This window comes from Cervus canadensis, chromosome 18 (assembly GCF_019320065.1).
Source record: "Cervus canadensis isolate Bull #8, Minnesota chromosome 18, ASM1932006v1, whole genome shotgun sequence".
Classification (NCBI taxonomy): Eukaryota; Metazoa; Chordata; class Mammalia; order Artiodactyla; family Cervidae; genus Cervus; species Cervus canadensis.
The window spans coordinates 16,770,132-16,795,114 of record NC_057403.1 but is presented as its reverse complement, the minus strand read 5'-3'; the positions used below and the strand labels follow the sequence as shown (position 1 = coordinate 16,795,114).

The window sequence follows — 24,983 nt, the reverse complement described above, 5'->3', positions numbered from 1 at the left end:
ACAAAATAATAACACAGTGCCACTGTACATGAGTGCTCAGCCCCTCAGGTGTGTCTCACTCTTTGGAACACCATGCAATGTAGCCTGCCAGGCTCTTCCGTCCATAGGATTTTCCCCAGGTAAGCTTACTAGAGTGTGTTGCCATTTCCTACTCCATTGGGATCTTCCCAACCCAAGGATCAAACCTGTGTCTCCTGCATTGGTAGGTGGATTCTTATTCACTGTGCCACCAGGAAAGTCCATCTCTATTGTACCTTTTAGTTATTTGGCTGTACTGGGTCTTAGTCGTGGCACTCTGGATCTTTGCTCTTTATTGGGCCATTTGGAAACTTTAGTTGGGGCACATGAACTCTTGGTTGAGGCATGTGGGTTCTAGTTCCCTGACCAGGGATGGAATCCAAGCCCCTTGCATTAGGAGTGCAGAGACTTAGCCACTGGACCACCAGGGAAGTGGTGATCCATCACTCCCTTTTTCCTTCTTTGGCCTTGCAAAGCGGGATGCAGGACCTTTGTTTCTGAAGCAGGGATCCACCCCCGTGCCCCCTGCACTGGAAGCATGGAGTCTTAACCACTGGACCGCCAGGGAAGTCCTCCACTGTAGAAATGGACGAAAAGGCAGAAAGGGTTAAAGAACTTGGCCAGGCTCAAGTTCTCAGCTCCAATGCTTTTGTGTAACAGTAGCTTCAGAAGGACACTGGGAAGTGGAGCTCTAGGAATGGAATATGGGAACCAGCGTGGATAAAGACTTTTCTCGTGTACCCCACGGGCTGCTCGAATTTTGTAAAAAAGTACATGTATTCCCTGTCCAAATAGAATTTTTGCCTGAAAAGGGGTAAATCCCCCACTCATCTACGTAGCTATGAATACACATACACTTCTTTCTTCTCTTGAAGCATCTATCGTTCTCATGGATAACCATCTGCTCCAGCTAAGTCGCGGAGCCCTTTGGACTGACTGCGCACGCGCCCTCTGCAGACCGCGCTCTGCCTGGCATTCATTTTTGGCGCGCACTGGGCTCCGCAGGCAGGCGTTTTAATTTTCGACCTTTAGCACTATTCCTCCTCCACCGTGGCTCGCGAAGGGTTTAATACGATGGTCTTTTTCTCACCAGTCCGCGTTTCGAATCCCTCAGGATCTGACCTGCCCATGTCTGCTGCCTCCTCCCCAGTGGAACTCCAGGAGTCCAAGCCAGCCTGGCTGGACCTTTCTCCCCAGGTTCCCTCGCCTGGAATATCCTTGCCCGCCCTTCAAGAACCGCGCCCTTTCCTAAGTGATTTGATTTCCCAACTGTCTCTTTCCACAGGCCGGGATCCCTTCCAGCGTATGTGCCAGGTCTGATTCACTCCTATGTTCTCAACACTTAGTCAGTCCAGGACACTTAAATTCTCCCTTGCTGTCTCAGCTCACAGCGTCTCGCCGACACTACTGAGGAACGACTCGAACCTAAAGTCTCTAGCGCCACCCCCACGCAGCCCCAACGTCTCCGCAAGCCTACGCATGCTCCCTGCGACGCGCACGCGCACTAAAGCAGAATCCGCGAGCCTGTTGAGGCCAACCACCTCCATCGACGCATGCTCAGTCTGGCGCTCACGCTCGATTCTCGCGCGCCCAGCCCGCGGCGCATGCGTAGGGTCGGCAGCCCGCGAGACCTGATTTCAGTTTGGCCTCGCGATATTTCATCCAGCTGTTCCTCCCTCCGGCTGGCCTTCCTTCGGTGCTGCTTCCGGGATGCCCTGACCTGTCCTGGGTTGGCCGGTACCGGTTCTCCTAATTCTCTCCTGCGACGCTCCTGGGCCCCCAGACTCCATTTACAGGCCGGTGGCTTCTGGTGGACCCTGCTCACCCCTACCCTACCCCATCTCGGAGAGCCCGCTGCACCCCAGGAACCAATCAGCAGCCGCCTTAGGTAAGAGGCCCGCGTGTCCGCTCGAGGCGAGCGCCCCTACGGGGGCGGGGCGTGGGGCGTGTTTCGGGGCCCGCCCCTTCCTCGACCGCTAACTGGTTGCTCCGACGCCGGACGGCTGTGTGAAACTCAGTAAACTCAGTACTCAGTAAAGCGACCCATCAAATGCTGGGTTGGCGGGAGTTCGGTGGAGAGGAGACAGATGATATGTATATAGCAGTTTCAGTTCTGGGGGGCCATTAATAGTGAGGGCCTGTAAACTAGCGGCCGAGTACTGCGAAATCCCTTTAATAACGTGCAAAGAGAAACTTAAGTCCTGGGGACACTCGTAGAGGGCCTACAAACGGATCCTCGACTTTTGCCTTCCAAATGACAACAGACACTGTGTAAATAGAAATTTAAGTTCTGGGGTTCTCCCGTGGGTGGCTTCTAAACAGATTCATAATTATGAGGACGTCCCCTGAGTAAAACATTCTATACTCAAGTTCCAGGGGAGCCCCCATATAAAAGACTGTACATATATATGTAATTGTTAGAGAGTCTTTTAGAAAAAGTGTGAATAGACTCAAGTGCTGGGATGGGGGTGGTGCTTTGTACCATAAATGCGGGGTTAGGAATTGAGAGACTCCCCAGACAACTTGCATATAGACACTTTGATTCTGGGAGATCCCCCAAAAGGGGCGTGTTAAGAGATGCCTAAGTACTGAGGAAGCTCCCCAAAGAGCCTTCATTTAATTAGGCTCTTAATTTCTGGGAGGTCGCCTTAAGAGTCCTGTAAATAAGCACTAGACTGCCTTTATACTTTTCTGGGGTGGTAGAGTCCCCAGCGGAGAAGGCAATGGCACCCCACTCCCGTACTCTTGCCTGGAAAATCCCATGGACAGAGGAGCCTGGTAGGCTGCAGTCCATGGGGTCTGGAAGAGTCCCACAGGACTGAGCGATTTCACTTTCACTTTTCACTTTCATGCATTGGAGAAGGAAATGGCAACCCACTCCAGTGTTCTTGCCTGGAGAATCCCAGGGGCGGGGGAACCTGGTGGGCTGCCGTCTATGGGGTCGCACAGAGTCAGACAAGACTGAAGCGACTTAGCAGCAGAGTCCCCAGAGGAGCCTAGAGACAATGTTGCGAGTCCCCAAAATGCTTGTAGGTGAACTCTTAAATTCTGGGGAACTCCCCATCAGGGCTGTAGAATCCACTCAAATACTGTGTAAGTTCCCAAGAGAACATGCATGGGAAGAGGGTCCTTATGGATTTGTAAACAGACACCTTGCTGCTCAGGCAGAACCCCCGTTGAGACAAGAAAACAAGACACTTAAGTGCTGGGAAGGTCTCCAGGATAAAGTGTAAACAGACCCTTAATTGCACAGGAGGGAGGAGTCCCAATTTCAGAGGGGACTCTCCATGACTGTAAACAGTCATTTAAGTGCTGAATCAGTTTCCATAAGCATCTTTAAACTGGCCTTGCCCTCCTTTGTCTCAGAATGCAGTCTTCCACCTAGTTTGTGGCTGGGGAAGAGGTCATGTAAAGCAGTGGGAGAGGAGCTAGACAAAATTACTAGCTAGCAAAATTACTCCTGCATCCAGTAAACAGTTATTTCCGTTCTAGCGAAAGTGTCTCACACAGGGACCTCTTAATGTCACTGTGTAATGGGGTAGGAGGTGGAGCGATTCATAGAATGATTCGAAGGCACCTAAGAGCTAAGCAAAGGTCAGCATACTTTTTCTATAAAGGTCCAGAGGGTAGTTATTTTAGACTCAGCAGTCTCTCTCGACTGCTCTGCCATTGTATCAAGAAGCCAGCCGTAGACAGTTTATAAGTTGATAGATGTGGCTGTATTTCAATAAAACTATTCCCCAAAACATAAGACAGACCACCTGTGGCCCTGTGAGCTATAGCAGTTCGCCTCATAGTCCTGCCAAGAGACATACTCAGATTTCCCTGGAATGAGGTGTAAACAGCTGGATAAACTCCCTAGGGACCGATAAAAGAAAGAAAGTGAAGTCGCTCAGTCGTGTCTGACTCTTTCGACCCCATGGACCATAGCCTACCAGGCTCCTCCGTCCGTGGGATTTTCCAGGCAAGAGTACTGGAGTGGGTTGCCATCTCCTTCTCGAGGGGATCTTCCCAACCCAGGGATCAAACGCAGGTCTCCTGCATTGCAGGCAGACGCTTTACCATGTGAGCCACCAGGGGTAGAGAGTGGCTCATGGAGGTAACCATATATTTTATGTCTTAGATTAAACCCTGGTGAGAGCTTGGAGTTTGAGGGATGGCAGACCATCAGAAATGGAAGGTAAACACACTGAAAGAGGGACACCAGATGAAAATGGAGCCCCCACACCCCCCAAACACATGCCACTATTGGCTTATCAGAAGAGTAGCTGTCAAACTGGGAGTCATGTTACAAATATGTTTGAATAGGATTTGCTACACTTTCAGAAAGAGTATGTCCCATTTTGGGGGCTTCCCTGGTGCCATAGTGGTAAAGAACCTGCCTCCAATGCAGGAGATGAGGATTCAATCTCTGGGTCAGGAAGATCCCCTGGAGAATTAAATGGTAATCCACTCCAGTATTCCTGCCTGGGAAATCCCAAGGATGAAGGAGCCTGGTGGGCTACAGTCCATGGAGTCACAGAAGAGTCCAGCACAACTGAGCAACTAAACAACAACAATATCCCATTTTTATGTGACCCTGCTGCTATGTGTTATTATTTATGCTGAGCAAAGTGATTCGTAGTTGGGAATAGTTTTGGCTACAAGAGAAAGAAGGGGATATTATTTGTCTCTGCATCCAGAGATAGCCAATTTAAGGTTAATATTCAATTTAAGGTTAATAGGGAATCTCCAAACCTTGTGTTTTGTTCTGTCGTGCCTTCTTTCCATTCAGTTGCCTCACAGGACAAAATAGCTGCTTGAGCTCCAGCCTCCACACCCACATTCCTTTCAGCTAGGAGGAGAAGGGGATAAAAGGCGTGTGCCAGCATCTGTGAAGAAAAGTTTCCCAATGCTGCCAAAACACACTTCTAGTGTCATACTGTTGACCAGAAAGAACTTAGTCACATGGCCACAGCTAACTGTAGACCAGCCTGAGAAGTGTATCCTGGATAACCATGTACCCAGCTCAGAACTGTGGGTTTTATTTCTTTGAAAGAGGTGAAGAATGGATATTGGAGCCCACTGACGGTCCCTGCCGCAGCCATAGAGCTCTCTTGAAAGGATGTGCTTTCTTATAGTCCAGGGTAAGCCAGATAGAGTGAGGAGAGACTCTCTTCACCCTGGAGTCAACCTCATTCTCCCCGCAACCTCATTCTCCCCACAGGTGACCATGTCTGAGTCTGGGCACAGTCAACCGGGACTCTATGGGATAGAGAGGCGGCGGCGCTGGAAAGAGCCGGGCCCTGGCGGCCCCCAGAATCTCTCCGGGCCCGGAGGTCGGGAGAGGGACTACATTGCACCCTGGGAAAGAGAGAGACGGGTGAGTATCTGGGTCCAAGGGCGGCATTCATGCGTCCATTCATTCCACAAAGGTTTATTGAGCGCCTGCCGTGTGCCAGGGAGGTATCTGTGGACAAGACAAACGGTCCTCAGAGAATGATAAAGGGATGTCTTAGATGAAGTGGTCAGAGGAAGCATCTTTGAAGAGCTGACTCGTGAGCAGAGACCTGAGGTGAGAGGACAAGCCCTGACAGAGTCTGAGTGAAGAGCCTTGAAAACAGGAAAACAACCAGTGTGAACGCCCTGAGGCCTTTATCTGGTGTGTTCAAAGAGGAGCCTGGGGGCACCAGTGGCTGCATGGATGAAAAAGGGAAAGCCATAGAAGATGAGGTCAGAGGTCACTGGGGCCAGGCCCTGTGGGACCTGCTTGGCCTTGGGAAGCACTTTGGATCTCACTGAGGGAGATTGGCGTTGGAGTTGGAGCTGAGAGGTGCCAGAGCTCCTGTCTTGCAGGGTTGTGTAATCACAGCGGCCGTTTGTGTTCGCTGAGCCGTGTGCTGGCGCTGTGCAGAGTGCTTTCCGTCCGTGGTTCTTCCTGAACTTCTGCAGCTGCCCTGTGAAGTGGAGCCTACATTTGACCTGATTGTCTCTAAGGAGGAAATGAGTCTCAGAGGGGAAGGGACACCCCCAAAGTCACAGGTCAATAACCTTTGGGGCCAGGACTCGAACCCAAATCCAAGAGAGCCTAGGGCATAGCACCTTCGTGCCCACTCTAGAGACTGTCCTGTCCTGGGAATCAGGACTTGGGAACTTCGGCCTGGGCCCCATCCCACCCTGCTCCTCTCATTGCCAGAACCCACACCCCCGGGTTCTTTCTCCAGCGCCCTGTCCACCTCTGAGGGCTGTTTGTGGGGAGGTGGAAGAAGGTAACAGTTGGGACAGTTTTTGAGCCATAAAATGGTAGATACGAAGGAAATTTCTTCACAGTGAGCTTGGCTCTTGCTCCTTCCCTTGGGTCTCAGCATAAGTGAGAACAACAGTCTCCCTTCTACATGCATCCTTCTGGGGAGCGTTACCATCTTCCTGCACTTTCAGCTTCAGTCCTTGAACAGGCAACTCCCAGATCTCTGGTCTGTGACTCTGACTTCGCTGCTTGGCCCCGGCAGCCTGCTAACTGGCCAGTGGACTCCTCACAGTCTCCACATCTCCCGCTGACCCCAGTGTCTTCCTGCCATTTCTCTTCCTCTCAGGATCACTGACAGCCCATCAGGCCTCATCCTGGACACTCCCCACCCCCACCCTCCCTGCACCAGTTGCTGTACAAGGTGCCTCCTGACTATATCTCCAATCCATCATCATCTCTCCACCCTCGCCTCTTTTTTATTTTAATATTCATGTATTTGTTTGTTTATTTAATTACTTGGCTGCATCAGGTCTTAGTTGCAACATACGGGATCTTTCCTTGTGGCGTGCAGTCTTGAAAGCCCAAGGGCTCCATAGTTGCAGCATTTGGGTTTAGTTGCCGACCACGGATCAAACCTACGTTCCCTGCATTGGAAGGCAGATTCTTAACCACTGGTCCCCCAGGGACATCCCCCTCACCTGTTCTTTCCAAAGCACTTGGTATCCTTTGGTTTGTCTGTCGTAGGCCAGTGAGTGAGCAGGCTTTAAATGTGTCCTCAGTATGTGGGTGAAGAAACAGACCCAGTGAGGGGTCTAGACCCTCCCGAGGTTACTCAGGGCAGCCAAGAAGGAACAGGACTCTAACCCAGGTCTCTCCCCTTTCTTAGACGGATTAGGGGTGAGTCAGAGGCCGGAAGAGGGCAAGGCGTGGGAGTCAGCTCGCGGGTCTGGGGAGAAGGGGACTGCACAGCTATCAGATAGCAGCTCTAGGCAGCTTGCTCCTGCCGCGTGCCTGATGCCACGTGGATGGCTGGGGAGTCCTGTCTACTCTCAGCCTCTTAACAGTCCTGTGAGGAAGGAATTCCTGTCCCCATTCGCCAGATGAGCACACAGGCCTAAGTGAGGGTGGTTCCTGGTCCAAGTCCATACAACCAACAAAAGCCAGGGCCAAGTTGAACGCAGTTCCCTCTCCTGAGGCCCAGCTCCTCCCACCCAGGCTCGTCCAGCAGAGCATCTGGCAGCGTGGTTCTGGAGCCAGATCCAGACTGGGACTTGGCTCTGCCACTTAATGGCTGTGTGACCTTGGGCGAGCCAGTTAACCTCTCTGGATCTCAGTTACTTCATTCGATACTTGGGGCTCAAGGTACCTCTCTGACAGCGCTATCTAGGATAGGAGGGGTTCATGTCTGAAGGCATTTAGAGTGGCACTTGGCACTTCACGGAGTGTCCAGGGCGTCATTCCTGAGTAACTGCCCTCCCTCACCACAGGATGGCAGCGAAGAGACCAGTACGGCGGTCATGCAGAAAACCCCCATCATCCTCTCAAAACCTCCAGCAGAGCGGGTGAGCAGGGCAGACTCTTTCGTTGGAAGGGGAGGCTGGGAGTAGCCAGGGCAAGGATCTCTCCCACTGACCAGCACCTTCTCGCTCCCGCAGTCAAAGCAGCCCCTGCCTCCAGCAGCCCCTGCTGCCCCGCCTGCCCCGGCCCCTCTGGAGAAGCCCATTGTGCTCATGAAGCCCCGGGAGGAGGGGAAAGGGCCGGCGGCCACAACGAGTGCCTCAACCCCCGAGGGCACTGCCCCACCGCCCCCGGCGGCCCCCGTGCCACCCAAGGGGGAGAAGGAGGGGCAGAGGCCCACACAGCCTGTGTACCAGATCCAGAACCGGGGCATGGGCACTGCCGCCCCAGCAGCCATGGACCGTGAGTTGGGGGCCGGCTGGGATCTGGTTGGGAGCCGACACCCCCTCGCACAGAACCTCAGCATGTCCTCTGTCTCCTGCTTTCTCTCGCCTGCAGCTGTCGTGGGCCAGGCCAAACTGCTGCCCCCAGAGCGCATGAAGCACAGCATCAAGTTGGTGGATGACCAGATGAATTGGTGCGACAGTGCCATTGAGGTACTGGGGGGCTGGGCAACTCTCCCTGCTCGAGCTTCTCTGGGTTCCACCCTCCCCTCCCCGGTGCCCTCCACTTTCACCCTCTTGGCAGGCAACACCAGCCTCAACGGCTTTTGGGCAGTGGCAGCAGTGAGAGGGGTTCCCCAGTGGCTCAGCTGGTGAAGAACCTGCCAGCCAATGCAGGAGACAGAAGACTCAGGTTCCATCCCTGGGTCGGGAAGATCCCCTGGAGAAGGAAATGGCAATCCAATCCAGTATTCTTGCCTGGAAAATTCCAGGGAAAGAGGAGTCTGGCAGGCTACACTCCATGGGGTCATTCAGTTCAGTTCAGTCGCTCAGTCGTGTCCGACTCTTTGCAACACCATGAATCTCAGCACGCCAGGCCTCCCTGTCCGTCACCAACTCCCGGAGTCCACCCAAACCCATGTCCATCGAGTCAATGATGCCACCCAACCATCTCATCCTCTGTCGTCCTCTTCTCCTCCTGCCCTCAATCTTTTCCAGCATCAGGGTCTTTTCCAGTGAGTCAGCTCTTCACATCAGGTGGCCAAAGTACTGGAGTATCAGCTTCAACATCAGTCCTTCCAATGAACACCCAGGACTGATCTCCTTTAGGATGGACTGGTTGGATCTCCTTGCAATCCAAGGGACTCTCAAGAGTCTTCTCCAACATCGCAGTTCAAAAGCATCAGTTCTTCAGTGCTCAGCTTTCTTCACAGTCCAACTCTCACATCCATACATGACCACTGGAAAAACGATAGCCTTGACTAGATGGACCTTTGTTGGGGTCATAAAGAGTCAGAAACAACTGAACACGTCCACGCAGCGGTGAGAGGGAAGGGATGAGAGAGTTTTCACCTAGCTGGGCGGAATCTCAATGGCTCAGCTGTGCTGGTGGTTCAGTTACTGAAATACTTTGATACTGGTTGGCCAAGAGGGCTCCGCTAGCACCACAGAGTCCCTGGTCCCTCCTCCCCAATCCCACAGCAGGGCAGCCTCCAGGGCCTGCATCAGTCCTTCTCCTGGTTGGTCGAGCCCGGTGCTGGACCAGTGGGAACTGGGTTGAGCGTCAACCCTCCGAGGTTCCCCGCTGCATCCTAGGAGCCCCCCCCCAGTTCACACCTCACACTCCTGGTTGTCATACCTACTTCAGTGTCCCAGCCTTTATTTCCCTTCTTCTGATGTGTTTCCCCCGTGACCTGACACATCACTTCTCTGCTCAGATTCTCCCAGGTGAGCCCCCTCTCCTTCCCAGCTTGGCCTGAGTAGGACAGCGTGCCAGGCCATCTGTTCCCTGGCCCCTGCTGCCTTTTTGGGTCCACTCTCATGTTGATATCAACTGCGGCATGGGAAAAAAAAAAAAAAAGATTACTGTCCAGGCCCTGCTATTGAGCGCTTACCCACAAATCCCCAAATATGGCTCACATAACTGAAGGACTAAATTTGTAGTTTTGTTTCATTTTAATTAAACTTAAGTGGTCACATGTGGTCAGCATCTACCATATTGAATAATGCTAGCCTTTGATATTCTTCTTTGATGGGTCCAGGGTTTGGCCCAAGATTATATTTTTTTTTTTTTTTAGAGCTCTCCAGGTGATTCTGCGGTGCAATAGCCACATGGAGGGCATGACTGTCTTCCTTGAGGAGTGTCTCTCACACCCCCTGGTGTTGAAAGTCAGCATTGCTGGCAGCCCAGAGTCAAAGGTCTCCAGACTCCACAGGACTCTTTTTTTTTTAACTTGTTAATCTTTTTTTTATTTTTCCATTTATTTCTATTAGTTGGAGGCTAATTACTTTACAATATTGTAGTGGTTTTTGCCATACATTGACATGAGTCAGCCATGGATTTACATGTGTTCCCCATCCCGATCCCCGTTCCCGCCTCCCTCTTCATCCCATCCCTCTGGGTCTTCCCAGTGCACCAGCCCTGAGCACTTGTCTCATGCATCCAACCTGGGCTGGTGATGTTTCACCTTTGATAGTATACTTGTTTCAATGCTATTCTCTCAGAACATCCCACCCTTGCCTTCTCCCACAGAGTCTAAAAGTCTGTTCTGTACATCTGTGTCTCTTTTTCTGTTTTGCATATAGGGTTATCGTTACCATCTTTTTAAATTCCATATATATGTGTTAGTATACTGTATTGGTCTTTATCTTTCTGGCTTACTTCACTCTGTATAATGGGCTCCAGTTTCATCCATCTCATTAGAACTGATTCAAATGAATTCTTTTTAGTGGCTGAGTAATATTCCATAGTGTATATGTACCACAGCTGCTTTATCCATTCGTCTGCTGTTGGGCATCTAGGTTGCTTCAGTGTCTCCACAGGACTCTTAAATCCCACAGACAAGAGCCAGGATCCGCCCGGCTCCCCTTCCTGCTTGCTGCTCCCTTTCTCATGCTTTGCCAGTTTTCCCAGCTTTCCTGAAGCCCAGGGCTTCCCAGGTGTCACTCCAGTGGCCTGCAGTTACCCAGTTCTGTCTTCCACCTGTCCTTTTGTTCCTGAGCCTCTCCCTTCCCATCCCCAAAGTCAGGTGCCCCTTTTCCACTGTGCTCCAGCCACACTGACTTCCTGTTAGCTTCTCGACCAGACAGGCTCTTGTCTACTTTGGAGCTCTCACAAATGCTGTTCTTTGCAGCAGGAACATTCCATGTGTCCCTCCACTACCACTACACATAGAGTTTCTGTGCCCGATGAGGGGATTTGGGGCCATAAACACTTTTCTTTTATATCTGACAAGGCAGTGGGGAGTCACGGAAGTCTGTAGGGCCCCCATCTCCCACGTAAGCAATGGGCAGATTTATGAGGGTTGCATTCCGTCATCTTCCCACAGTACCTGTTGGATCAGACCGATGTCCTGGTGGTTGGTGTCCTGGGCCTGCAGGGGACGGGCAAGTCCATGGTCATGTCGTTGTTGTCAGCCAACACTCCGGAGGAGGACCAGAGGTGAGGGGGGCATTGGGTAGGGGTGTGGAAGGCTGTGGGGGAGGTGGACACCCACCTTTATCAGCCGGGGTGTTGCAAGTGGCATCAGTAAAGGACTTTTGGAAGTTACTTCCCCTCCCTTAACCTCAGTGTCTGTGTCAGAGGAGGATGATGACGAGCTGGACCACACTCGCATGCAGCTCCAAGGAAACCAGTCCTGTTCCTCCCTCCCTCCCTCCCTGCCTTACTCCAGAAAATGGTGCAGGGCCAGCCAGGAACGGGGATGGCCCATTCATTAAGTCTGGGTTTAGGTCCACCTTGGTCTGAGCCCTGCGCTGGCTGGCTGACCTCGGGCAAGCACCTTCACCTCTTGGTGTCTCACTTCCTCATCTGTCAAGTAAATTTTCGGAGGGTGAGACAAGATTGGGAAGGCAAACTTTAACATGAACCTGGCACAGGGCAAATGCTCCCAGGATGTGGCTGTTTTGGCCTGGAAATCAAGAGTGAGGGAAGAGACCCGGAAGAAGGGTGTGGCTTCTAGACTAACCTCTTTCCTGCCTTGTTAGGGAGGGTGGGGTATGGTTGTGAAGGTGGAGTAGAGGATGGAGTCGTGGGGGAGGATGTGGGGGAGGGGGGAGTTTAGGAAATAGGGCTCCAAACTGAGGGCAAGGAAGAAAGAAAGGCAGGGATCATCAGGAACAGAGTAGGGGATATAGACAGTCTGAATTCAGGAAGAATCAAGATGGGGGTGAGCAGAAGTAGTGGCCATTGGGGATTTCTATGAAAAAATGGGGGTCTGGTTTTTTATGAAACCAGTGATTTTGCTGTGGACTCCATGGACGGGCCTCAGGGGTCCATGAACCCTCCAATGGTGTATGTAGGATTTTACACACGTCTACAGCCAGGCTTTTCTTCTAGGGAAAGGCTCCATAGTTCCCAGCAGATCTCAGAGGGGCCCGAGGGAACCCCAGAACGGGTTAAGTTTCCCTGTGGTGAGAACACACATCCCCAGACCCAGAGCTGCGGGTGCTCTGCCTCCCGGCGGGCTCCATCCTGCTCCTCTCGCTCACGACGTCAGCTCCGATCTGGCACAGCTGCAGCTCTCTTGGCTGGCATTCCTTCCATCTCAGCTTCCACCCCCAACTCTTGGCTCAGAGTCCTCAGCTAGACTCCTATCAGCCTGACATGTCTTTCTGAGGCAGCTCAGCCTGTGGTGTGGTAGACATTGTTACCAACTTCGGTCATCAGATCTCATAAGGTTTTTTAAAACTTTTTATTTTGTATTGGGGTATAGCCAATTAACAATGTTGTTAGTTTTAGGTGAACAGCAAAGAGACTCAGCCGTGCATGCACATGTATTCATTCTCCCCAAACCCCCTCCCGTGCAGTGTGGGCTGCCGCACAACACCGAGCAGGGCTCCGCGTGCTGTACAGTAGGTCCTTGTTGATCGCCTGTTACAAGTATAGCAGTGTGCACATGCTAACCCCAAACGCCCTAACTGTCCCTTCCCCCTGCAAGCATCAGTTCGTTTTCTAAGTCTGTGAGTCTCTTTCTGTTTGTGAGTTCATGTGTATCATTGGCTTTTCGATGCTACATTTAAAGACTGCCACGCAGTGTTTCTGCTTCTCTGTCTGACTGCCTTCAGTCAGTGTGACACTCTCTAGGTCCGTCCATGTTGCTGCAAATGGCGTCATTTCACTCTCTTGTGGCTGAGTGATATTCCATTGTATATATGCACAGTGTCTTCTTTATCCGTCTCTCTGTTGGCGGTCATTTAGGTTGTTTCTGTGTCTTAGGCTTTTGTGAACAGTGCTGCAATGAATATTGGGGTATGTGTATCTCTTTGAGGTCTTATGCTATTGTAAACAACGCGGCAGTGAGGATTAGGGTGTTGTGTATCTTTTGGAGATACTTACATTTTTTTGTTTGGGATTTTTTTTTTTTGTCACACCACACATGTGGAACCTTCATTCCCCAACCAGTGATTGTGCCCCCTGCATTGGAAGGGCAGAGTCTCACCAGTGGATCACAAAAGAAGTCCAGATCTCATAAGTTTTACCCCTAATTATCTTGAGAATAGGCTTAGACAGTAAAGAATCTGCCTGCAATGCAGGAGACCCCTGATTCCTGGGTCAGGACGATCCCCTGGAGAAGGAAATGGCAACCCACTCCAGTATTCTTGCCTGGAGAATCCCATGGACAGAGGAGGCTGGCAGGCTATAGTCCATGGGGTCTCACAGAGTCAGAACCTTGAGAATTCATCCGCTCCTCTCCTCCTCCACACCCATCTCCTGGCCCAGGCCACTGCCACCTTCCCTGGAGGAGGCCGGGAGTCTCCTAACTGGTCTCCCTGCTTCACTTCAATTCAATCAGTATTTACTAGGCACTTTCCATGGGCCAGGCCCTGTTCTCCCCATTGGGACTACAGCAATAAACAAAAACTGGCAGAAATCCCTGTCCTTGTGGAGCTTGCATTTTATTTTATTATTATTATTATTATTATTTTTGGAGCTTGCATTTTAATGGAGGGGATGGTAAACAAGCACGTTAGATGGTAACTGAACGGGGAAGGGTTATAGGGCGGCGGCGTTGGAGCCAGGTTACTGTTTTAAATCGGGTGGTCCGGGAGACATTTGAGAGCAAGCAGACTTGGAGGAGGGGAGCAGGGAAAGCATTCCAGTCAGGGCAGGAACTAGGCACCGAGACACCCACATCCTCTCCCTGTGGGGTGGAGAGTTTTCAGGTCTGTGTGTCCTGTGCCTGGCGTATGGCGGGCACACTTGGTAATGAAGAGCTGGCAATTTTATATTGCCGTGTGTCAGCCACTCTTCTAAGGGCTTACGTATGTTAACCTCACAGTCACCCTGAGAGGTTGAGACTACTGTCCCCGTTTTATAGACGAGGAAACGGAGAAAAAAGATTAAGGAACTTGCCCAAAGCCACAGCCAGCAAGAGGCAGAGCTCGGGTTTGCATCCAGGCAGCCTGGGAGAGTCCCTGCTCTTAAACACCTCAGTCTAGTAATTTTGTTGAGAATTCACAGGTCTACTTATGGGTTGGGGTGAAGTCACATGATATAAAACGTAGCACCCAGACAGCAGGGCCACGGATGGAACGCTTTGCAGGCGGGTGGGGGATCAAGTCCCACAGGCACTCACGGCCTCACTCTGGAGGCGGCAGAGGCCAAGAACCTGACCTCTTCATGACCCCACCTGCTCCTCCGCAGGGCGTATGTTTTCCGGGCCCAGAGTGCCGAAATGAAGGAGCGAGGGGGCAACCAGACCAGTGGCATCGACTTCTTTATTACCCAAGAGCGGATTGTTTTCCTGGACACACAGGTGCCGGCCCCCACCCACCCCACCCCACCCCGCAGCATGCCATGTTAAGCTCCTTCCCTGAAAGCGTCTTAGCCACAACTTTGCTTGGGTTCCCCGTGGCTCCGGCCAAGCCGTGGACATGCTTGTGCCTTTGGGCAAGTTATGTCTCTTCTTGGCCCTTAGTCTCTTCTTGTCAGATTTCATCCCTCTCCCCTCCCATCCGTTGTGTGCAGAGGCGCCTAAAGAATCTTGTAACTCAGTGCTCCCCAGCCTTTTTGGCATTGGGGATCAGTTTCGTGGAAGACAATTTTTGCACAGACTGGGTGGTCGGGGGAATGGTTTGGGGATGATTTCTCATAAGGAGCTCACAACCTAGACCCTCGCATGTGAGGTTCACAGTAGGATTTGCGCTCCTATGAGAGTTTATGCTGCTGCTGATCTGACAGAAGGTGGAGCTCAGGCGGTAATGCACATAGCAGAAAGCGGCCGTAGAGACAGATGAAGCTTCATTCAGTTGCCTACGGCTCACCTCCGGCTCTGTGGCCTGGTTCCCCCGGGGGTTGGAGACCTCTGCTGTAGCCTGTTGGTTAAAAGTGGGGGCCCTGGAGTCAGTCTGAAGCCAGATCTGACCTTTAATTCTTACCAGTTGGGTGACTTTAAGTTTTAACCTCCCCCAGACACCTCAGTTTGTTCATCTGTGAATGGGGTTGATAGTTGTTTTCAGCTTCATAGGAGGGTTTCAGGGAGTCAGTGGACCAGTCCAGGCAGTGTGCTGGGCCCAGGAGCCAGCACGTGGGAAAACTTCAGGCACCTGAGTGTCACGGGAGCCGGCCTGTCCTGTGATGCCCGGCAGCTTTCCTCAGCTCCTCCGGGTTCCCCGTTCCTCAGCCTGGCATCCAGGGCCCGTGTGGCTGGCCTCCCTCCGCCGCACCACGAGCTCTCTCCCGAGCTGCGCGACATCAGCCAAGTTGCTTAACATTGCCATTCCTTAGTTTTCTGAAGCAGGATAAACAGCGTTACCTCCTTCAGGGGGTTTCTGTGAGGCATCAGTGAGTGAACGCAAGGGAAGTCCTGTCAGGGCCTGGCAGGAACTGGGTTCTCAGTCCTGTTGGCCGTCAGGACTGGCACCATGAGAACACACTCTCTCCCCCTGCTCTGTTCCCTGGCCACTGCCTTCTCCCTGAAGACTCCTCGGGGGCAAGTGCCTCCTCCCAAGAGCCGCCGCTTCTGAGCGCCCCCTGGTGCCCATGTGGCCGTCCCAGCCCTGCTTGTGACTGACCACAGTCTGGTTCTCGTGTAATATACTGGCTCCCCCACTGCCTGCAGCTCCTCAGGGAGAGGCCTGGCCCACAGCTGGTGCTCAAGGGATGTTAGTGGAACAGAGTTCTGGCCGCCGTACACATGGATGACGGGAGAGTGGGAAACCTTGCACAAATATGGGGTGAGACCTGTGTGCTAGGATCACCAGCACTCAGAGACACAGTGAAATGGCTGTGGGTGGGGCCAGGACCTCCATGGAGCAGAACAGAAGTTAAGATCTAAACACTGTGGTGTTTGAGTTAAGTTTTAGAAAGTGAGCCCTTGGGAAAACCTCTTTCTTGAAGGATTCCACCAAGTGCAATAAGAAATAGATAGCCCAGCCGCTGATTTAGGCTCTTGTTTTTCTAAATGGAATGTTCCTTTAAGAAGAGGTGATAAGCTCACCGCTAATTTTTGCACACCCACTGATGCTGCTTTTAAAATCCTCACCAGTCTTCACATTAATCATGGTTATTTGACCTAAGTAATTATCTTAGTGAAATTTTGAAGGCATTTGAAACAACAAAACAAGGGTGTTGTAGGGACATGACTCATTCATGTAGATGTTAGATTTATTAGCCCTGGAAGCATTCTTCTAGGGCAGGCGACACTTGAGAGCAGTGGGGATTTGCAAGAGCTGGGGAAAGGGAAACTGCTTTGAGACTTTTTTCTTTCACCTCCTCTCGCTGACTAGCTCTGTACTAATTAGAAGGAAGCTGCCTGTGTTTCCAAACTTACTTTGTCCTGAGAGATGGTGTACTTGCCATCACCAAGTGGAACCTGGGTGACTGTGTCTCCTGGGATCCCTACTACCACCCTGACAATCCTCTCTCTTCCTACCCCAGCCCATCCTGAGCCCCTCCATCTTGGACCACCTCATCAACAATGACCGCAAGCTGCCTCCAGAGTACAACCTGCCCCACACCTACGTTGAGATGCAGGTGAGGGGACCAAGCCAGGCCTGGAGACCTGGGGCAGAGAGCTCATGGCTGTGGGTTGGCCAATTCTATTTGCAAAGAGCCCTGGGTACCCCGAGAGCTGGTGGGAGAGGATGGCACCAAGAGCCAGGTCTGACTGTGCCCCTCGGAAAGTAACGCCCCCCTTGAGCCTCCACATCCGCCTGTATGACCAGGGGCTGATCATTGCCATCTGGCTCGACCTAGGGGCAGCCTGGAAGGGAAGTACCAGTGCAGTCTGGACACAAAGTAGGTGCTTCTGGGCGCACAGTAGGTGCTTATAGGCTCAGAGGCCCTTTTCCTGTGGCCCCCTCAGCTGAGTCCTGAGATCAGGGACCCCATTCTGGACCCTGGGGACCTTCAACTCTGTTGTCCCTTCCTGCCCCCCTCAGTCACTCCAGATCGCCGCCTTCCTCTTCACAGTCTGCCACGTGGTGATAGTCGTCCAGGACTGGTTCACGGACCTCAGTCTGTACAGGTGAGGAACTGTGGGGGGTGAGCCAGCTGAAGGACGGGCCCCCAGACTCAGCGATCTGCCCAGCTCTAACCACTCCCACACAGCAGCCAAGGGGGCCCTTTGAAAATATAAGCCAGAGAGCGTCACTGCCACTGACTTCTCTTTCAGTGCACACACGTAGACTGCGCTTGTCACTCCCAGTAAAATCTGAAGTCCTTCCCCTGCGTGGTTTACAAGGTCCAGTGTGATGTGGTCCCGGTCACCGTGTTGACCTTTCCCACCACGTCCCTCACTTCTTCCATCAAGGGTATCGTGGCCCCATAGCTGTTCCTCCTGCTACCTTGAACCTCTGCACTCCTCATCCCTCGGCCAGAAACACTCTCCTCGGGTGCCAGCCCCCCCACCCCATGTCCTTGAGGTCGACCCGAGGCCTCCCCTGACCTACTGAGTCTCCTGTGACCCTGCCGTGTGCTTCTTTGCATCGATGACAAAGCCTTCTTTATGGTCCTTCTCCCTCATCAGAATGTAAGTCCCAGTGCCTTGCACATTGCCTGGCACAAGGTGGACGTTTAACCCTAGTTTGTTGAATGAACAGCGTGCTGAGGAGCTGGCACGTCTGGTTCTTCGAGCCTCGTGGTTCATCTCCTCCAGGCACGGGTGCTGTCCCCGAAGTACCCTGCTGGGCTGGGAAGGGAAGGAGCCAGGATCTGGCAGGAGTGCTGCCTAAAGCAGCTGGAGGTTCCAGAAATGCCCCCGGATAGGACTGGCTCCCATCCGTAGGTCCCAGGAGGTAGCTGTGGGTTGGCCAGCAGCCCTGGGCTCAAGGCCCAGACAGACAGATGGAAGGAACGGGAGCTCACAGGGAGGGAGAGCCAAGCTGAAGGCAGCAGATGTCCCCAGAGTCAGGCAGCCCTGGGTTTGAATCCTCGTCCTTGTTAGGCGGTGGTTGCTTTTTCCACAGTTCCTTGTAAGCAAATGGTGTCCAGCGATGAAGTGAGTTAAAGAATGTAAAGCGTTCAGCACAGTACCTGGTACATAGTAAGATGTTGACAAGTAGGAGCTTAATGTGTGTGCTAACGACTCTGGGGCTGGAGATAGGCTGAGGGTCTGGCCAACAGTTAAAAAACAACTTGTTGGGAGAGCTAGCTGACATGACCAGATCTAAGTGGCTTCATTCGGAAACATCCCCTCCTCCCACCATTGTCTGTTGGTTTGTTCAGGGAACAAGTGTATTGGACGTTGTTTAGGCCAGTCGCTGTCCTTTGCCCTGGGGATACAGATGTGCTTGAACAGATAACACAGGCTGCCCTGGGAAGTTCACATTCTTGGTGGGGTAGGGGGTGCGTTGTGGGCTGACCTGGCCCACGCAAAGCCTCAGTTTTAAGTCAGTGTCTTCAAGGTGGACTTCCCAGAGTGAGTGAATCACTGGAAATTGTGAGCAACATATTTGCGTATGTCTGCATGAGGAGAATAGCCAGAGTTAATCAGACCCCATTATCTCTTATCTCAGGTAATGGGTTTATTTTATTTACTTTTATTGACGTATGTTTGGGAAAATTTCCTTTAAAATTGTATAAACTGAGAACTTCTATTGATGCAAAAACCTGCACGGCTTTATTCCTAATTGCCAAAACTGGGGGCAGCCAGGATGCCGTTCAGTAGATAAATGGATCCGTAAGTTGTAGCACATCCACATGTTGTTCAGCCGCTCAGTCGTGTCTGACTCTCTGTGACCCCACAGACTGCACCGCACCAAGCTCCTCTGTCCTCCACTGTCTCCTGGAGTTTGCTCAAATGCGTGTCCCTTGAGTTAGTGATGCTGTCTAACCACATTATTTAGTGTTGAAAAGAGATGCACTGTCATGCCATGAAAGACATGCAGAAGCTTCAAATGCATATAATTAAGTGAAAGAAGCCAGTTTGAAAAGGCTTCATACTGTACGATTCCAACTCTGTGACATTCTGAAAAAGGCAAACTATGGAGACCAGTGAAAACATCAGTGGCTGCCAGGACTGGGAGGGGAGAGGGGAGCAGAGACAATTTAGGGCCCGCGAAACTACTCAGTGTGATACTCTGTGGTGTGCTCACATGATTTTATTTATTTTTTTTTTTGTCAAAACCCACAGAACAGACAAACAGCAGGAGTGAACCCACATGTAAATCATGGGCTTTGGGTGACAGTGGAGGGTCATCAGGGGGTGGGGCAGGCAATCTATGGGAAATCTCTGTACTTTCCACTCAATTTTGCTGTGAGTCCAAAACTCTAAAAATAAAGTCTTCTTCTGGATGGCATGAATTCGTTAAAAAATACATAGCATGTTGATATAGGTCCATGAATTGGTGTCTAAGGGTTGTCTCTGGATTCCCTAAAATTGTGTGAGGAACATGATGTCTGTGTGGTGCTTTTTCCCACCGTGGCTCTCGCTTTAATCAGATCTGCAAAGGGAGCCCCCTCCTTCCCCAGACAGTGGGATACAGGGGGGCTGGTGCTGGAGCGCCAACCTCTCACCCAAACCCCCAGGTTCCTCCAGACAGCAGAGATGGTGAAACCCTCCACCCCATCTCCCAGCCACGAGTCCAGCAGCTCGTCAGGCTCCGACGAAGGCGCCGAGTACTACCCCCACCTGGGTGAGCGGATGGGGGGTGAGGGGCGGAAACCCGGAGCGCGCTGGGGAAAGGGGCGCTGGGAGGAGCGCCCGAGAGAGCCCTGAGGAGGCATCAGGATTGTCTGCCACTGCCTCTGAAGGCCCCCTCAGGTATCAAGGGCACGGCCCCCAAGGCCAACTTCGGCTCCTCAATCAGAATGGGAACCTCACGGGGTCAGGACCTTAGTCTTCCCATATCTGGATCCCTGGCCTGGGGCTCAGGGAGTAAGTGTCAAGTTGGCCCGAGTGGCGCCCTGCACCCTGGCCGTCCTGCCTGGGGCCCCTGCACACATGTCCTTGGCCCACTCTGTCCCTGCCCTGCTCTCCTGCAAAGATCTGGCTCATTTATGACGCCCCAGACAGGCTCTTCCCCATTCTTCCGCCTGGCCTGGCCCCTGGTCTTTCCGGCTCAGTCCTGATCACGTGCCCACCTACTCTTCATCTTTTCCATCAGACTGGGGCCTTCCTGAGTGCAGAAGCCAGATCTAACTCATTTTTCTGGGTCCCCAGCATCAACCAGCATAGGGGCCTGGTTGATACTTACCCGTGATACTTACCCGTGATCTGAACTCTGGGTCAGGGCGGGTCTTTGGAGTGAGGAGGGGAGTCCCCATGGAGCAGCACCAGCTGCCTCACAGGCTCCACCTCCCCCGCAACAACCCCCCCCCCCCAAGTCTTCCTACAGAACAAAGCTCGCCGGGAGGACTTCTGTCCCCGCAAGCTACGGCAGATGCACCTGATGATCGACCAGCTCATGGCCCACTCCCACCTGCGGTACAAGGGTGAGGGTCTCCCGGCTGCTCCCAAGCTGGCCTGTGGCCCCCTAGCTCCCAATCCAGTCCCATGGCCCTGCCCCCAGACTTGGGAGGAAGGTCAGACATGGTCCCCTGACCCCAACTTGACCACCCAGCACAGACCTCCCTCCCCGCCCCCTAGCCCTGGTGCCTGCAGCCTCTCATGGTTCTCTCCGCCAGGTACTCTGTCCATGTTGCAGTGCAATGTCTTCCCTGGGCTCCCGCCTGACTTCCTGGACTCTGAGGTCAATCTGTTCCTGATGCCCTTCATGGACAGCGAGACAGAGAGTGAAACCCCGCCTCGCGCAGGTAGGGTTCCCCCTCGAGGGGATCGGGCCATGGGGTGACACGGGCTGTCCTGGTTTGAGGGTGAGAGAGACTCTTCCTGGTCTGAGCAGAGACATAGGCCTGTCCATGAGTTGCTCAGACCCTTTCTTGGGAGTGTGTTTCCAAGTCGTAGAAGAATGGGGGGACCTGCACTGAGGCTGAACTCAGAGGTGCTCCTGGGAGGCCAGGACGCTGTTGATGGGGAGGCCGGCCCTCTCTTGGCAGGCTCCCTCCTCCCCTCCTAACCTCTAATTTTCCAGGACCTGGTTCCAGCCCCCTCTTCTCCCTGCTCCCTGGGTACCGAGGCCACCCCAGCTTCCAGTCCTTGGTGAGCAAGCTTCGGAGCCAGGTGATGTCCATGGCCCGGCCGCAGCTGTCGCACACGATCCTCACCGAGAAGAACTGGTAAGCGTGCTCGGCAGAGGGAGGGGTCCGTGTGAGGGGCCCCATGTCGAGGGTCTCGGGGATCTCTCCACACCTCAGCACCTGTCCTGGAACGTTGATCCCCCCGTCTTGTTGCTGTTCCCTGTGATTTTGAATCCTTATGAGCCGGTAGTATGTAGGTCTCGTTACCCGTTTTGCTAGTGGGGAGGGTTAGGCTCAAAGAAAGGAAGTGTTGTGTAGTGAGGTCACATATCTGTAATTAGGTGTCACTTGACTGCAAGGAGTAGGACCAGTGTGCCTGGTCAGGTTCAAGGATTGATTGTAAGACCCTCAGTGCAGAAAGCATAGCAGCACCGGAGAGGAAAGCAGAAAGCCGTCAGGAACCACGGGAGCTGCGTTCTCCAGCTCCCGTGGCTCGCGGGTCCCATCGTCCCCCCCACTTTCCCACCTCTGCCCTCGGGCTTTCTCCATCTGCCCTCACAGAGCCCTGCACCACCTCCCCAGCCTTGACTCTACGTGACTTTCTATGTCCATAGCCCACAGATCTAGGACTGCCTCGTTTCCAAGAGAAACAAGAACTTGAGAAGTAGCTTTAGCTTGGCTTCCCCAGTTCTGTCCAGTCGGCTGTGGGCAGAAGGGGCAGGGAGTGCGGACACAGCAGGACGCCACTCAGGGTGCAGGGCCTCGGGGATCGGCGGTCTGCCCCTCTTGTTGGTGTGAAGCAGGACCCAGCAGGGAGGAGAGAACTGGGGTGGTGGTACGGTTATGCTGCTGCTGGACGTTCCTGAGGGGCTTCCCTGGTGGCTCAGTGGGAAAGCACACACCTGCCAATGCAGGAGACTCAGGCTCAGTCCCTGGGCCAGGAAGATCCCCTGGAGGAGGAAACGGCAACCCACTCCAGTATTCTTGCCTGGGAAATCCCATGGACAGAGGAGCCTGCCAGTCTAGTCCATGGGGTCACAAGAGTCGGACACAACTTAGAGACTAATGACAACAAAAGACGTTTCTGATCATCACAAGACTCGGGGGGGCTGAAGAGATAGACCCATACCCACAAAGGCCAGCACTGAGGGGAGTGGGAAGCAGTTTGGGCTCACAGCTGGGGGCTTGTGGACTTCAGCCTCGCTTTCCCCTGGGGAGGTGAGGAGCTTGGGCCACCTCACATTCCCCACATCCCAGGCGATGGGGTCGGTCGTGCAGGGCCTGCAGTCAGGGCAGCACTGACTCTCGACCTTCCCTCACAGGTTCCACTATGCCGCCCGGATCTGGGACGGGGTGAAGAAGTCCTCCGCCCTGGCAGAGTACAGCCGCCTGCTGGCCTGAGGCCAAGGGGAGGAATGTCACACAGAAAACCCCCTTCCGGGCCCCCGGTGGGTGGTGACGGGCTCCCACATTCTCCCCCCACAGGGTGGAGAAGGGCAGCAGGCCTGATGGACGAGGGACTGCGACTTCCTCGTCCAGAGACACGAGGGGTCCAGGGCCAGGCCCCTACCCTCCAGGGAGCGTTGTTCAGGGGGCGACTGAGATCCAGCCCTGTAGCTGGGCAGAGCAGTCCATCCTTAGCCCCCAGGGCCAAGCAGTGGGAGGAGCCTGCGAGGTCACCAGGAAGCCCTGCTGCAAGCCAGCCTCCCTCTGCAGGGACCAGAGCAGCAGGTCCCTCTGCCCTGACTCCAGGCTCCTGCCTGGAAGGTGAGGCAGCGTCTGGGAGCTCTTCATCGGAGCGTCTGGTGGTTGGAATAAACACAGTCACGCAAGTCTGTTCTCGTGCTCCTCTTCCTCCCCAGCGTGCGGTCCTGGGAAGCCCTGAAATTTCTGGTTCCACCCCTTGGGGGCAGGGGAGCCGTGGCCTTCCATTGAACTTCCTGTGGGGACACGTCCACTGTAGGTCAGAGTTGTCAGCAAGTACAGCCTCCCGTCTGTGTGTGTCATGGAGAACGTGCAGGGCCCTCGCATTTCATCTGTTCTCTTGAAGATGGTGCCTGCCTTTGGTGATATGGCCTAGCTAAACGCAGTGCCTAATTCAGTACGTTAAAAAGTAGGACAGGTCCCTAGTTAAATACCATACAGAGTCACTCAGTGTCCACAAGGGATTGGTTCCAGGACCCCGAAGATCCCCAAATCGTGGCTGCTCAAGTCGCTTAGGTTAGATAGCATAGCATGTGCTTATATCCTCCCATCTACCTAAGTCATCTTCTAGACCGCTTAAAACAGCTAATCCAGTACCAGTGCTAATAAATGTAAATACAAGGTAAATTGTATGTAAATAGTTGCCAGCACTTGGTAAAGTCAAGTTTTGCTTTTTGAACTTTCCAGGTTTCCCCCCCCCACCCCACTATTTTCAATTCAAGAGTGGTTGAATCCTAACATGTGGAACCCTCCAATACAGAGGGCCAACTGCCCTTCCCCTTAGTCAAAACAGGTGCTGCCCTTGTCAAATACTTATACGTTATTAACCTTTAGACATGATGGCTTCCCCTATATATATATGTATGTGTGTGTATATATATATATATATACTCTTTGAAAAATGGCCCCCTCCCTTCAAATCCAGAACCTAACCCTCAATTTTACACCAGTCAGTTCATTATAGTATGCCCTCCCCGACTCAGTTAAGTACAGTGCACCATCCTAGTTCATTGTTTCTCAAAATACTCGGAATTGGTCTGGTCACCACACCCTAATCCCAAACTAGTCCTGACCCTCCAGTGATGCCGCTCCACCCTTCAGTAGGGCACTTGGTTCCGGTCTAAGAAGCTTGAGCTGGTCTGCCCAATCCACCCCCCATGGCACTTTGGTCTCCCTGGCTTCTTGCCCTTGGGCATATCCTGTATACAGTCCTGGTGTGCAGGTCATGGCAACCCCAGGGGGACTGGTCTTTGGAGAAAAGGGTACAACTGAAGAGGGTGAATTGAAGCGATAGTTGCACAGTCTTGTCTGACTCTCTGCGGCCCCATGGGCTGTAGCCTGCCAGGCTCCTCTGTCCATGGAATTCTCCAGGCAAGAATACTGGAGTGGGTTGCCATGCCCTTCCTTCTTCAGGGAATCTTCCCCACCCCCCACCGACCCAGGGATCAAACCCAGATCTCCTGCATTGCAGGCGGATTCTTTACCGTCTGAGCCACCTGGGAAGCCTGAAGAAGGTGGGGGGACAGGGAAGAAAGCAAACCTCTGGCCTCAGAGCAGGTCTGGCCGAAAGTGGGGAGTCTGCAGACTCAGCAAGTCTGGCTGGAAGACGCAGACTCACAGCAGGTCTGGCCGAAAATCTAAGGGGTACGAGGCCCAGGGCAGGCTCTGGCCTTGCCACACACTGCCCAAGACCTTAGGCGGGACCTCCTTTGGGACCCCCAAGATTACTGAACTGTTCACTGCCCTCTTACAGAAATGCTTCTGAATCTTTTGTCTCATCCCACCCCCCCGACCTGCGTGGTGGACACCCTCCTGACTGCCCTCCCCTGCCAGGCAACTGGCTTTTTCCCTGCCTTGTCACACAACTTAGCATGCCCGTGCCTGTCCCCTCCCC

The 24,983-nt window shown here is 53.1% G+C and overlaps 2 protein-coding genes across 3 annotated transcripts in view; one reads left to right on the top strand and one right to left on the bottom strand.

The window, feature by feature from the left end:
* The first annotated feature begins 1,582 nt into the window (after positions 1-1,582).
* Positions 1,583-23,217, top strand: SMG9 (SMG9 nonsense mediated mRNA decay factor). Of its 2 annotated transcripts, XM_043436736.1 has the most exons (15): positions 1,673-1,906; positions 4,793-5,144; positions 5,225-5,380; positions 7,732-7,806; positions 7,900-8,164; positions 8,261-8,358; positions 11,193-11,305; positions 14,510-14,621; positions 16,745-16,840; positions 17,248-17,333; positions 19,835-19,941; positions 20,633-20,740; positions 20,933-21,061; positions 21,340-21,484; positions 22,708-23,217. In XM_043436736.1, the coding sequence occupies exons 3-15, from the start codon at positions 5,231-5,233 to the stop codon at positions 22,784-22,786; spliced, it is 1,563 nt and encodes a 520-aa protein (XP_043292671.1). In that variant the 5' UTR covers positions 1,673-1,906; positions 4,793-5,144; positions 5,225-5,230; the 3' UTR covers positions 22,787-23,217. The 2 variants fall into 2 exon arrangements, with proteins under 2 accessions (XP_043292670.1, XP_043292671.1); XM_043436735.1 differs by lacking the exon at positions 4,793-5,144 and having other exon boundaries at positions 1,583-1,906.
* LOC122421245 (interferon-inducible GTPase 5-like) overlaps positions 23,210-24,983 on the bottom strand; it is a 3,500-nt gene continuing 1,726 nt past the window's right edge. The window contains exon 3 of the mRNA XM_043437118.1: positions 23,210-23,325. Within this exon, the coding sequence (XP_043293053.1) occupies positions 23,210-23,325 (116 nt within the window). The remainder of the gene's footprint in view (positions 23,326-24,983) is intronic.

What these genes read in the sequence shown, in the direction of transcription:
- SMG9 (XM_043436735.1), top strand. Translation starts at nt 5,231, where the DNA reads ATGTCTGAGTCTGGGCACAGTCAACCGGGACTCTATGGGATAGAGAGG. An exon ending in ACACCTACGTTGAGATGCAG is followed by an intron (nt 16,841 to 17,247) that starts GTGAGGGGACCA and finishes TGCCCCCCTCAG; the next exon opens with TCACTCCAGATCGCCGCCTT. An exon ending in CGAGTACTACCCCCACCTGG is followed by an intron (nt 19,942 to 20,632) that starts GTGAGCGGATGG and finishes CCCCCCCCCAAG; the next exon opens with TCTTCCTACAGAACAAAGCT.